At 32.9% G+C, this 14,739-nt stretch overlaps 1 protein-coding gene across 1 annotated transcript in view; it reads left to right on the forward strand.

The window, feature by feature from the left end:
- The first annotated feature begins 9,829 nt into the window (after positions 1–9,829).
- Positions 9,830–14,739, forward strand: part of LOC108748267 — a 5,631-nt gene continuing 721 nt past the window's right edge. The window contains exons 1-4 of the mRNA XM_018486311.1: positions 9,830–9,959; positions 11,786–11,978; positions 12,907–13,220; positions 14,583–14,698. Coding sequence (XP_018341813.1) covers positions 9,951–9,959; positions 11,786–11,978; positions 12,907–13,220; positions 14,583–14,698 — 632 coding nt within the window. The 5' untranslated portion in view covers positions 9,830–9,950. The remainder of the gene's footprint in view (positions 9,960–11,785; positions 11,979–12,906; positions 13,221–14,582; positions 14,699–14,739) is intronic.

Here is a 14,739-nt window from a genome sequence, read left to right on the forward strand (position 1 = left end):
TTGTTTCTATTGATCTTTCACTGTTGATCTGATTTAAATGTATTTACCGAATTTTTATATTTTTTATTTTTATGTTTTATTATTTATCTATTTAAACATTGTGCTAATTCTGATCTGATTTTATTGGCCGAAGAAGACTCTGTGAGTCGAAACCCAATTAAATATTAATATTGATTATAATTTGAAATAAATATTTTAATTATTTTTCACTTATATCGTTTTGATTGTTATTTCCTTTTATCATTGTGCTTTTTAAAATAAAGAAGCTTTTAATTGAAAGAATGTATAAACGTCGTTTATAGTTATGTAAATGTATTATTAATTATTATAATTAATAATAAAATTTCCACCACGAAATTTTATTATGTAAAATTGAGAAGAAATGTATCTTACAATTAAACGAGAATCGAATTCTAACAGGCTGTTAATTGTTCGATTGTATCGTATTAAAAAGAAATCAATGAAATTTTAGAGTAAGATGAATGATGTCAAAAGATAATTAAAAAGAGACTCGCACGTTTATAATGTAAAAGTTTTTTATTTTATAAGATGCTATTAATATAATTAATATAATTTATTAAAGTCGACTCTCTTTCTCTCTCTCTTGTTGTTTGGTGAATCGGTGTGCCATCCATATACGTTTTTATTCGCATGAAGTATAGTCGGAATATCGCGATAAATGGGACGAAAAGAAGAAACGTTTCTGCACACGCCGCAATTTCTGTGAGTCAAGCCTACGATGCTGGCGATATGAGAAAATTAATCTTACATGCGCCTTCTAGCATCAGCAATCTCACGTCACGATCTATGTGTGATCCACTTTTGCTTATCTACAGTACGAAAATTTCACGAATCTCGTCGGTTATCTGTTCTGGACAGTAATTATACTTTAAGTCGTAAGTACCATGATGATCGTTAATGTTTTACGTTGATTCTGTGGAGAATGATTGCTTCGCGTGATAACGAAATTTTATTATTTCTCGTAATAAGAGTAGATGAGTAGACTCTGTTACAAGTACCTCAAATATATTTAATATTAATATCAGAATATCAGTAATTAAAAGAAAGGAGCTTTTAATCGAAGAAAAGGTATATATAACAAATATTTATATTATTCGTATTAATATAGAATCTTGCCATAAGTATAGTATAAAATACTCTCAATTTATTACATTTTCTTGGAAAAAGAGATAATAATAATCATATAATAAAAATAATAAAAACCAAAAGAGGTCTAATTTATTACATTTTCTTGGAAAAGGCAGCAATAAAAACCAAAGGAAGACTAGTAAAATATTAATATAAATTGTTATAAAAATAAATATCATTTTTCAATGAAACTGTTTTGCAATTCTTATTACACATAATGATTTTCCTTTACTACGCACGATGGATTATTCGTGTCCCAGGTTAATTTTCGTTACTTTAATAAATATACACAAATTATTAAATTATTTTTACATGTACTTTAACATCTTTAGAAAGTATTTATAAAGTTGTGTATTTAGGAAAATTGTGTATAATTGTTATAACTAATTACTTAATGCTCCTAGTTTTTTGAAGGAAAGAAATATGCAGGACACGAATGACTTAATCGTACTAAAGGTTAATTGTTTTTTCGATAAATACACAATGTTTACATCAGTTTGTGAGAATTCGTTATATTAATGGCCAAGCTATATTGTTAAAGTTAATTAACGTAACATTAAAAAGAAATATTTTAAACCAAGCATTTGCTCCGGGACTTCATGTATCTTACATTTGTGCTTCTGCACATGCTTAAGGATCGCTTCCTCTCAATGACAAATAGTAGCGACAAATATCTAACGCTAACGATAACTATTTGCAATGCCGACTAAGAGACTCCAAGCGAGATATCAGGGATAATTTCACGCACTACGAATATTAAAGTATCGATCGATCTTAATTAATCGCGCTCGCGGCCAGCACGCGCAACCTTGCAATGCTTATCAGTACGTGCGCGCGTTAAGGTCTTCTCTCGTGGGAGGCGAGCCGATAAAAGCGGCCCGGAGTAGCCGGAGTGACCGGGCAATCAGCAAATGGAATCGTTAGTTAGTCCCCGTAATCTTCGATCGGACGTTAGTTCCTTCTTGTAGTACACGCTCGCGGCCCAACGATCGTGATTCACGTTCGCGTTCGAGAACCACGCTAAGATCCGTGCGCCCCGTGTTTATCGCCGTGTATAGCGCGCCGGCTAATTAGCATATTATTTATTGCCCTTTTATAATTGCCTACACGAATTTCCACGTAAAAATCGCACGCGCCCATCAGCGATTTACGTCGAAAGCCTAATTTGATTTCGCTTTTCGCTCTAAGGTCCCAGTAAACGCCAACTAAAAGTAATATAACATCAATGTTATAATTTTACATTTTCAATAATATAACTGATGGTAAGAGAGCGAAATTAAAAGTTATATAATAGAAGTTCGTGTCACTTGAAATCCCTATATGAAAAGAATGATTTTGTTAAATGCTTCTAAAAATTTAGTTAGATACAAATACTTGAAAATATTTTTATTGAATCATTAGAATAATTATGTAGAATACTCAAGTTGGTTACTAGAATGTTGTAAAATTTTGTATAGTATTATCGTCATACTTAAGCGTCGTAGATAATTATTAGTTTTCCAGCAAAATTATTTTCAGATCTATCTAGTAAATTTTCAGATACCTCAGCGAGACTTTTTTTTTTGCATTAAATTTTTACAAAAATTTTTGCATTAAAAACAAGATAAATACCCATATTCAGGCATTGAAGAGAAAGAAAAATACTAACAATAAGTGCAAACAACGCGAACAAATCTATTGATTGTTACTCTTATTTTCAGACCCGGTTTTTCATTTCTAGTTAACTCGTGGTTAAGCTTAACTTGATGTTTCTTCCAATGGGCTTCATCCATGACATTATCATGGATGAAGCCCATTGGATATCAGGTTAAGCCTAACCATAAGTTAACCAGATAATGAAAAATTGGTTTAATTAGTTGTTTAATTGTTTTTTTATTGTGTATGATGTCTCGTTTCGCGCTCATATTCGCGCAATGATAAAGATATGTTAACATATTTATCGGAAATCATAAGCACACGTGCGTACGTATCGTCCCACTGTTAGAATAATTTATAAGCACGTCATCCGTACTCACAGCACAGAACAGAATTATTCAGTTCTGGAAGTCGGGTACTTTTACGGAGTGATGCGCACGAATGCACACAGAGATATTGCGATTCGCGCAAGTTATTCAAACTGCAGGCTGATCTTTAAGAAAGATTTTACAGGGATGTGCTCGTAAATCAGGTCGTTCTTGGTAGCGTGAGACAACTTGACGCGAAGAGGCGACAGAGGGATGTGTACGTAGTGAAACCTATTTGTATTCGATGTCGCCACCAACGTGCGTCTCGTTCGGATCAAAATTGACATTGCTTTCTTGCCGTGTCGACATGGTGCAGTGGTGCATAAACGATTTACTTAAAAAATATCTGAGTTCATTTATGTAATCTTATAAAATTGATGAATTAATAAAAAATAATAGCACGAAAATGTATAACAGTTTTACACTCAAAAGTTACGAAGTCCAATAAAATTCTTTATATCAAAATATACTGTAATTATGCTGCAAAAAAAAGAATACAATAAATGTTATATCGTATTCATGTGTATCTGGAAGCGGAAGAAACTTGATGCGAAATGTCTGCATTGATAAATACTTCTCAGCAAACATCAATTAATTTAACTGTTTGTTATAATTTCTCATTCAACAGTATAACTGTAACATAATGCATGTTATACGTAACAGTTATATTATTGAGTAAAAAGTTATAACTATAATAGTTATGTTATTGTTAGAGTTGTTGAGTTTTTTTTATTTATATTTATATTTTTTATTTTAAAATAAACGATTTTTATCTATTGTCTATTTTTTACGCATTTTTGGATAAGTTACTTTATTTATGTTATTTATTATATTGATGTATTATGTTTGTTAACATTTTCTTTAATTACTAATTAGATATTGCTATATATATTTTATAATATTTCTCTCTCTCTCTCTCTCTCTCTCTCTCTCTCTCTCTCTCTTATATGTATATATTTATAACATATTAGAGTCTATATTCATTCTTGTATATTCTCAATATTAAAGCACGTAATCTTATATATAAATTATGAGATTAGTTGCCTTACATTGTTATGACTATTTTATTATTATTTCAATTAATATTAAAGATTTAACCTGCAAGCAATAATATTGCTGGTTCTTCATTTCGGTGCAACCTACCTCCAATTCTGTTGCTTTCATGTATATTTTATATCATTTGTATTTCAATGAAATTATTATTATTATTGTAAGAAAATTAAATAAAAAATCTCTATTAAGCATCACTGTATGACAAAGAGTGGTTAACAATTCTATAGATATGCAAGGAAAAATTTCTTCTATCGTAAAAGGCGAAACCGAATGTTCTGTATCCCGCAAATGTGGAATAATATTACGCTCGAAAGATATACGGTCGTATCGTATGAGCTGTGACGTGTTGTATCAAAATCATGTGACGAAACAGGTGAAATGCGGAGAAGATATCAGATATTCTCCTTATACCAATCTTCGATGAGACAAAAAAATGATTTTCTCAATGTTTGAGAAGCGTACAGTTTGCAGCATCCCGAGAAGCAAAGCATAATTCAGCGAGAAGTGAAATTCACATAGTAAATAATGAGTAAAACGTGACTGCATACATAACATTTATCGGATATTGCGTATTTAACAGTAGTTGGACATTTTGTGTACACAATGCTGTACTTAAAGCCGTTGTAGACAGAATTAATGCTTTGATATCGATCGTCTTTAAGTAGGATTACCACTTTTAAATCGCTCGTAAAAAACATAGTAGCATCATTACTTTGAAATCAATGATAAAGTATTAAAATATTACGAGAAAAAATGTGCATGCATGACAGAAAGCTAATAAGATAATAACAAAAAATTTTTTGTATATTTTTAGAGAATAATTTATTTAAGGATATATTACACATATTTTACAACAAAATAAAAACATGAAAAAATTTCAAATTTTTCTATATTTTATTTGAAAATAATAATAAAAAATTTGGCGACGATTAGAACCTGAATACAAAATTATTTCAATAAAAAATAAACGTAAAATAATTAAAAATTAAGATTAAATGAGAAAATTTTCATGAAATTTTGTTGTTAAGTATAAATATTGGCTTTATTAAACTATTTTATATGTACTCTGTAAAAATTTTAAATTGAAATCTCACTTTTAAAGATTGAAAATTGAACTACTCTTTTTCAAGATTAATTCATTTTTCACTTTTTAAAATGAAATTCCACTCCAAAGAAAAATTTAAAATATTCATAATATTCATTTTTATACGAAAAGTATATATTTCCAAGTCCACTTTTGCTATACCTAAATTCTAATATTATATATTCTTAAAAGCAGCTTCTAATTTTAAACGTGTCTTTACATGTCTCTCTATAAAATGAGCAATCACGCTAATATTTGATAAAATATATTGTATTATACGAGTAATACTCAAGGCAAAGTTGCAGTGGCTTTATTGTGTGGGTGAGATGCCCACACAACACAGTTGTTCGTGAAGCATCCTAGGGACGTCCTTAGAATGTAATCGTCCTCCGGACATCCTTAGAATATCCCATAGGAGAACTATGTTGTGTGAGTCACTTTGCAACTCCATTTCCGTCGCTTTACGAATATATACGGTTTGTATCGGTCGATCGTTGTGCCTTATTACATCACAAGGCATTATTTAGGTGAAGTTTTTACGAGATCACGATGCACAATTCCGAGTTGCAGATTTTTCTTGTTTGCCGCACCGGTTCAACAGGTCGCATCGGCAATCGTCGTTCCGAGCTACAAATATTCTAACGCCGCGTCTTTTGCAACGACAGGCTGAAAAAAATGTCTGCGGAGTTGCGTTGTAACCGACGATCTTCGATGTATTATTCCGGAAGGAAAGTTTTACGAACGGAGTACGAGTCGCTGTAATAAAGACGTCGTACGCGACCAACTGATCGAGGATTCGCAATATCGAACATTCGTTTTCCTCGAAGCAGGAATAAGCCTGCGATAATTAGACTGCGAGAATTCCAGCTGTGATTAACGTCACGCGGATTAGTTGCCTCGTGCATATATTGAAATCCTCTCTGACGGTGGGAAACTTACGCCGGCAGCGAAAACGTTTCCAGCTCTGAGGAACTGGACAGTAATACGAGGAGGTAAATTCCGGAACCGTGAGAGCCGATCGCGATGCTCACGTCTTCAAATAGCTCGAACAGAAGCTATCCCAGAAACTATAAAAGGAAGAAATGATATTTATATGTATATAATTATATAATAATCATGTATTAATATAATATATTATATAATAATGTAATATATAATTATATACAATAAATTCTAATTAATTTTATCTAAAGAATTTTGTGAATATTATCTTTTTTAAATGTATTTTCTGTAAAATCTTAAAAAGGAAAAATTATTAAAAATCTAAAAAGAAATTTGGAAAATATATTTAATTAAAAGAAACGACAACGATTAATAAGCATTACTAATGACGCGTATAACATTTTGTCAATATTGTTTACGAGAATTATTTATGAGAAACTTCTGCAAGAAAATTTGAAATCATATATTGTTTCTAATTCATTCCCGCACAAAAAATGTAATCCCTTTAGATCCTGTGTACATTTTACAATATACATACTAATTTGAAGATATTATTCATTGAAATTGTTTAGTTTTATCGACATTATCTTAAACAAGATATACATAATAATATATATATTGGAAAAATAATCAAACTTTTGAAAGAATTTGTTAGTATAAATTATTTATTAAAGCGTCCTTGAATAAAAATGAATTAAAAAAAATTTTGAGTTCCATTAAAATCAGGTCTGAAGGGATTAATATTTGATATTTCAGACTGCTTTAGTATTGCATTCCTCTCGTTTCTTCCCGTTGCATACCAAGAGAATTGATAGTTGCCATTGTTTTTGCTCCACGGGGGGAGGTTGATTTAGGATCACCGCCGTACGCGGTATCTTCTCGGTACATTTCTCAGCGGCATCGCATTGCATCGCATTGGTGCCGCGTGGTTAGATAGTCGGCTCTATGAGAGTCATTTAATGCGGGACGAAAGAGAAAGAAAGAGAGAGAGAGAGAGAGAGAGAGAGAGAGAGAGACCGTTTAGTGCCAATGCCAAAACCAACGCAGCATCGCCCACGTGTCCGCGTGTCGCCGGCGAGAGAGCCCTCTCCTGTCGGCGGCGACTTGTTGCACATGAGTAATTCTATCGAAATTGATGAACTCATTACGCTCATGTCGTTCTCTTACATCGTCGGATTATGCGAGCCGGTCGTAAATCCGCGGCAGGCATTATTTATGCGATCGGCGGCGCGGAGAGACGCTGGAGGCCCCGCGGCCGTCCCGGACCTTCCCTAAAAGAATACGAACCTTTCGCCGCGCCGGTATCGTTTCATTTTCGCCGCTCGCTAATTGCATTTCGCGTTCGTTTCTATTTTTTTCTTAAATTTTATTTTCATTTCTGTTATCGAGGCTCATGCCGCTGACGATTTTTGTCGAGGATCAAGCGAAAGTTGCTTCGATCCCTTGACGCGCGTAATCTTGCTTCGCGTTGCCGAAGACATGCTTCACTTTGTGCACGACGCGAAAATTGCATTAGATGCTGTTGAATTTATAAAATTCCGATAGGGCCTACTCTCCCTGTATTTTCCAAAGCTTTTCGTCTACTTCGATATAGTTGAGATACGTGAGAACTTATCGGATTATTTGTCGGACTTTTTTTTTGCAAATAAAAGTAATTTTTTAAAGGAATACGGTCTAATAATTTCGACTAATAATTGTCAATTAATTGTTATTCAATTTGGAGTAAATCAGTTAAATTTGAATGTAAGAAAATTTAAAATTTGAAAAAATGTACTTTGAAGAGAAAATGACTTGCTTGTCTCGGGAAATGTATTTTAACCGTTTAACTCTTGTGACATTGTTCAAGGGTCATATTTGCATTGGCATGTGCGAAATCTTTTTTTCCATCTGTCATTTACTCTCCAATATCATTATGCAGCTCATAATAATAGCACGCACGCTGGTTGTTCCGGCATTTATGATGCAGCTTATTTCGATTGTTGATGAATGCGTCGTAACTAGTAATAATGCAATTTAAGGGGGTAATGAAGATTACGCGTGTGAGAGATAGACCGCATTAATTACGTGCTTTTGATTACAAGTAACGAGGTATTATTAACAATGATAATAAATTATTAAACGGATTTAATGCATTATCAGCATTATCAGCAGCAATCAAGCAATCATTTCAGCGAAATGTTCATCCTAAATAACATTCCTAAATAACAAAAACCAGTTTAGGAAAGTCTAGTAAATCTTTTCAGGATGGCAACGTTATATTTATTAGTATAGATAATTCACTTATGTAGGAAAATCTCTACACATTAATTCCTTTTTGTTATAAAAAGTTAGCTTCAAAGAGATTTTTGGATAATAAGCAGATATTAAATCTCATCATAAAATAATTTACATATCCCTCATTTCACGATTAAAAATCATTTTGTATTTGTGTTTAAAATGACCCATTTAAATTCTTGTTAAAATTTTGTGTCAAATTTTTAATATATCTGAGTGTCAATTTAACGTAATATGATTGAGTTATTTGAATATTTTGTGTTAAATTTATTCAATATTTTTACTGTCAAAATAACACAATTTATGAGTAAGTGACTAACATTAAATAATGTTTTTAAAATGAAAATTCTAAGAGAATAATTCTAAGTGAATAAAATGTGTTAATCTAATACATTGTAAATGTTAATTTTAATAAAAAAATGTGATTAATTACAAATTGTGTTACGTTTTTCTATGTTAATTTTTTAAATATTGTAATATTTTCTAACATATTCGTCCTTGAATATCAATTTAACACAAAACTTTGAGTAGACCGTTCGGGTTATGTAAAATATATTTAATTTAAAATACAAGAATAAAAAGAAATATTAAATATAACACAAATTTTCCAATTGTGTATAACAATATCACAAAGCTTTCTAGAAAATCAATTTAAATGTTTTAAATAATTAATATTTTGTAACATTAATTTTGAAATATAATGTTTCGATGGTAATAATCGATTACAGAGAAACAAAAATATGATTTTTAAAGTATGTTCATTTTTCTGTTTACATTTCTTTATCTTTGAGCAACTTCGATGACAATTTGTGAATTATGTCGTTGTTGTAGTAAATGAGTGATATCTATTCAAGTGATATCGACAGGCGACAAATAAAGTCTATTTGACACCTGCTGCGAGGACATTTAAAATTCAGCCTGCATAAATAACTTTTCATTGCGCGGCATTGTCATTATTACGTTCGCGCCTTTTGCGTGCACACATCCTTATTACTTGGGGCGCGTCGAAGAGTGCGCATCCTCGGTCTGGAGTGTCTGGACATGATCAGAGCCCGGAATGCGCGCAAGATCGACGGCTCGTACCCGAGACCAATAAACGTTGATTTATCGGCGTGGAAATCGAGCGCCGGGTGATTTGCGACCGTGGGCAACAAACAGGCACTTGGGACTCCTCCATGAGTACGATCCTGTGCCCCGTAGGGCCTTGCTAGGGCCTCGTCGCGCGCGATACTTGGTGGGGAACCACCGTAAGCGCGCGGCGGCAGGTCTACGTGATCCTATATAAGAGGATGCGACCGAGAGCTTACATTCTCACACCCGTTAGCTGACTCTTACCGGGATTATCCTAGGCGAGCGAAAAAGAAAAACCGTGATCGAGGGGCCCCGATCCGCTAGCCACGATCGAGCGACGGTTCACCGGCGGCCTCGTCCAACCGAGGACGATCATGATATTCGTGAGTGAATCCTTTCTTAATTTCAAATTTTGAGTAGTTTAACTCTTCTATCTAATGTATGATTTTTTAATCCTTTTCACCACTGGGCATTGAAAAAAAAATCTAGTAATAGCTATCAAATATTGTGTAAAATAATTTTAAATGTTTGGTTAATATAACAAAAAATAATTTTATTTTTTTCAATATTTAGTAAATATTATCAAATCAATAATGTAATCAATTAATATTTGGTAATAATTATTAAATATTTACAAAAGTAAAATTATTTTTTGTTATATTAACTGAATATTTAATTGAAACTATTTCACTCAATATTTAATAACCAGACTCTTTTTTCAACGTTTTATAAGATTCTCGCTAAAAAATGTAAAAGTGAAAAAATCTGTGCGAACTGTTCTTTATTGTTTAAAGGTAGAATTTTTGAGGCTTCACGAAATTCACACAAAAATAAAAAAGTTTTTATCGTTTAAAATTCGATACGTACTCATGCATTAAGAAAAAAGTTAAATTGCACGCTGAATTTTTGTGCCCGCCAAATAATTAAACGTGATTAATGCCGATTAAGTATAATTCATATTTAGCATCCTTGTATCCAGGATTAATTTTACTTGCGTCTCTTTTGACCAACTTGTAATTAATCCCAAGATAATTTGAAGTATCTTACTCCCGTGAGCGTCTTTAATTTAATTCTGCTGTCCACTTTCGTGGTAAGAGAATAAACTTTTCTCGTTTTACATCGCGTTTGACAAATACCTGAGATGAAAGTTTTATACAATTCAATTTACTGTATATCCGGCATGAACTGCAAAAATCTTCCAAGGAAAGATTGATACCTGACACATTTTGCGTATCGATTTTATGATTAACTGAGTATTTTAAAGCAGAATTCACATTAGTATGACATTAGTATGACAATAACTGTATTCCCGTAATATCATTTCAAGCATTGGCTAACTCGCTATTTACCGGTAATAACTATTGATTTAACAGAAACCGCAATACACAATTGTGGTTACTCACTGGCGGTCGAAGTCCTGGATACGTCAAAATTAGAGGAATATGGCTTTGTTGCGCGGAAAAACATCATAACAAATGCAGTTCGATTGTTCGGGGAAGTCGCGTATCGAGTCGAATTTCCGCGATCGATGAGTTATATGCTAATCGAAAGGAGATGAAGGGATAGTCTTCTCCCGTAACTGCCACGACTAATGTTATCGCGTGTATCTCCCTATATAATAGCAATATCTTGTGTAGAAAATTATACCTGCCTGTATAATGACAGTTATAAGCTCACGTCTACAGCGTAGCTGTCGCAGCTGATGTACTATTTCATTAATCGGTTAATAAGCGTAGCTGCTCGGTGACGAGACGCATCTCATTTGCGGAATGGAACTCTTAAGATAAATCGCTGTTTAGAATGAACTTTTTAATAAATAGAATTTCTGTTTGGAATATAATAACCATAACAAACTAATGTTGCATGTTACAATCTTAATTCGAGCTGTAGATTTTTTAATAATTTCTCTAACAATATAATTTGATAATTTCTATCACAATATAACTGTAAGTTAAATTACTCGGTACTTTAAATTAATGGAAATTGGTACATTTTTATTTACAATAAATATTGAGATAATCACTAATAGGAGGATTTCATTAATAATCGTGTTTCACTTGTCGTTAATCGATATAAACATTTACTGAGTCTTCACTAATGACAATTTTTTGCAGGTTTATCATATTTTTGATTGCATGCTTAGCGTTAATACGCCGATAATAATTTAATGATGTAATAGCAATGAAATAATTGTCATATTCTTTTGCAGACAATTTTGTGCAGCTTCGTCATCGGACGATCCATCGCTTCGCCACTCGCCAATGTTTGGCTAAGTCCGATACCGGCCCTTTCGCCGTTAAGGCAATACCACATACAAGACGGATCGGGATCTTATCAATATTCCTTCACGGGGCCGCATCACGCCAAAGCGGAAAGTACCTTAAACGGCGTCACGCAGGGTGGTGAGTTTTTTAAAATTTACAAATTTACACATTTTGGCATTTTGAAAGAGTTTTTTATCGAGACCAATCTCAAAGCTCTACGTTAACATAAAACAAACTAATGAAACGAATCAATCAATAAAATATATATAAAAAAAGCCAATCAAAGCCAAAACTAGCTGTTCGGGTGCACATAAATGTCTTTATTCTCGTGTGAATAACAATAACAAAATCATAAACGTTTCAATCCTTCTTTTTGGATCCTTATTCAATATGAAATCTAATTCTAAATTATACATATAAGTAAACCTATTAAAAAATGTAATTAAAGTCGGTTATGATTTTGTTATTGTTATTCATGAGAATAAAGACCTTTATGTGCACTCGAGCAGCTGGTTTTGGCTCTGATTGGCTTTTTTAATACATATTTTAAACGTAAAACGAAATTTTTTCTCAATGGATGACAAAGCTTGTCATGATTCGTGATCTAATGCGCGTGCGGCAAGTGCATAAATGGAATGCATTCTTTTGCGAAGTGTGTTACAAGAGGTGTATTACCGGCCTACGTTCGCGAGTGAATCTTTCGCTAACGTTCATCAGCATGACGCAAGAAAGACGCCCATACGCCGCATGTCCCTGCAAATTTCTTCGGATGACAATGTGCGAGTTAGGATCGCTTCTCTCTCGATTGCAATGTGATGACTCACGATATGTGCACGATGCATAATGTAACGCGCGCGAAATTGTGTGAATATATACGTAATCACTGAAAGAAGATTTACATAATTAATGTTATTTTACTAAAGCAACAGCCATAATAATTATGGCAAATAACATACGTAATAGCAGATCTTACAAGATTAAATCGTAAATAGGTCCCTACATGAACAAACGTTCTCCAGATGTAATAGTACCTATCAATATGTATCATTTTTATTTGTGCCCTCAGGATATTCCTACATTGACGCAAATGGAGTTTTGCAAACGGTCTCGTATACGGCGGACGATAAGAATGGATTTAGAGTTAGCGCGAGCAATCTGCCGCAACCACCAAGGGATGAGTTGCAAACTATACAGGACACACCAGAAGTGGCCGCGGCGAAGAAAAATCATCTTGAAGAATTGCAGAAGTCGCATCAGGCCAATTGGCAAGATCAGAATCTTCTGTCGTACAAAATCCTGCCGTCGTACTTCAGCTTCGCCCAAATCCAACCGGACGACAACAGCAAAGCCGAGTTGAATTTGGGAACGCGAGAAATAGAGGTATGTAAGTTGCGCCGACATCTCAATCGAAGTTCGCCCGAGTATAAGAGGAACGCGGCAGTAAAAAGGAAAAATCTACGTACTTTTATATATACGAATTTATAGCGCCGCAATCGCTGTGGAATTTTTTGCTTAATAAAAGAATTTCGATAAAAATATAAAATTTTTTATCACAAATAAAATAAATAAGAAATAATAAAAACATAAAACAATATAATAACAAAGTAAACTAAATAATAAAAAATATATACACACAGTTTTTCTACATTATTTTATAACAACACAAAAATTCTACTGATCGCTAAAAATATGTAAATTGTGATTAACCCATTAAAGCCCATGTTTAATACAACCGTGATAGCACTAAACTGAATACGTGATTCATAGCATAAACGGAAAAAAATTACTCGTATTTTTTCGTTTTGCAAAATTGATTATTTAAACGATAATTGTTTAAACAAATTGTTTAAAAATGCCCATTTTTTTTTAAATTAAAAGTGCCATTCAATTCTACGTTTGAAAACAAGAAAAAATTGTTATAAACGGTTTACATGCGCAAAGTCGGCTTCCACCTATGCTCTGGGTATTGCATATTATTTTTTGATTTTCCGGTTTTGACCACTCGTCTTTCCTTTCATTTTGAGGTGGCTTATGTTCACGAGTCCTCTCGCCTCTCACTGAACTCGGGGTGCTTTTTTACCGTAAGTCTAAAAAAGCACCCGGAGTTCAGTGAGAGGCGAGGAGACTCGTGAACATAAGCCATCTCAAAATGTTTATAACAATTTTTATAACAATTTTTTGCATAAACAAAGCACTGGATCGAAAAAAATACCAAGAATAAAAGTTTCTTCTTCTGAAACGTAGAATCGAATGGCACTTTTAATTTAAAAAAAAAAAGCATTTTTAACCAATTTATTTAAATAATTATCGTTTAAACAATCAATTTCGCAAAACGAAAAAACACGGATTATTTTTTTCCGCTTATGTTATAAATTACGTATTCAGTTTGGCGTTATCACAGCTGTATTAGGGCATGGGCCTTAATGGATTTATTTTGTTATATTTTTTCAATTTTCTCTATTTGTAATTTATTCTTTTTAATTGTGTGACAATTTAAAAAATGTGTTTCACTCTTACTTTATTTATTTTGTATAGGAAGAGTCCTTCAATCTGTTAAATGCCTTAATGGATTAATAGAATGTAATCAACATATTGCATAAAGTAATTAAAACTAATGTCATAAAATAACATTTAGAATAATATTGCAATTCACGTTCCAAATAAATTCATATCTATCCAATGTTAAAATAAAATTTAGTAATTTCTTTTCCATATTTCTTTTATTCGATTCTTCCTTTTTAGGCTACCAACAATCCATTCTTGTTGTCAAGATCGGAGGCAGAGAGAATCAATATTCCTAAGCCGGATCCGAGTCTCTCGAAGGTATCGCCCACGTCTTCGGGTCCCATCACCACCACCATTGCTTCGTCATTACCTACTACGACGGCATTAAGGGAGA

The sequence above is a fragment of the Trachymyrmex septentrionalis genome, unplaced genomic scaffold, assembly GCF_001594115.1.
Source record: "Trachymyrmex septentrionalis isolate Tsep2-gDNA-1 unplaced genomic scaffold, Tsep1.0 scaffold22, whole genome shotgun sequence".
NCBI classification, from domain to species: Eukaryota; Metazoa; Arthropoda; class Insecta; order Hymenoptera; family Formicidae; genus Trachymyrmex; species Trachymyrmex septentrionalis.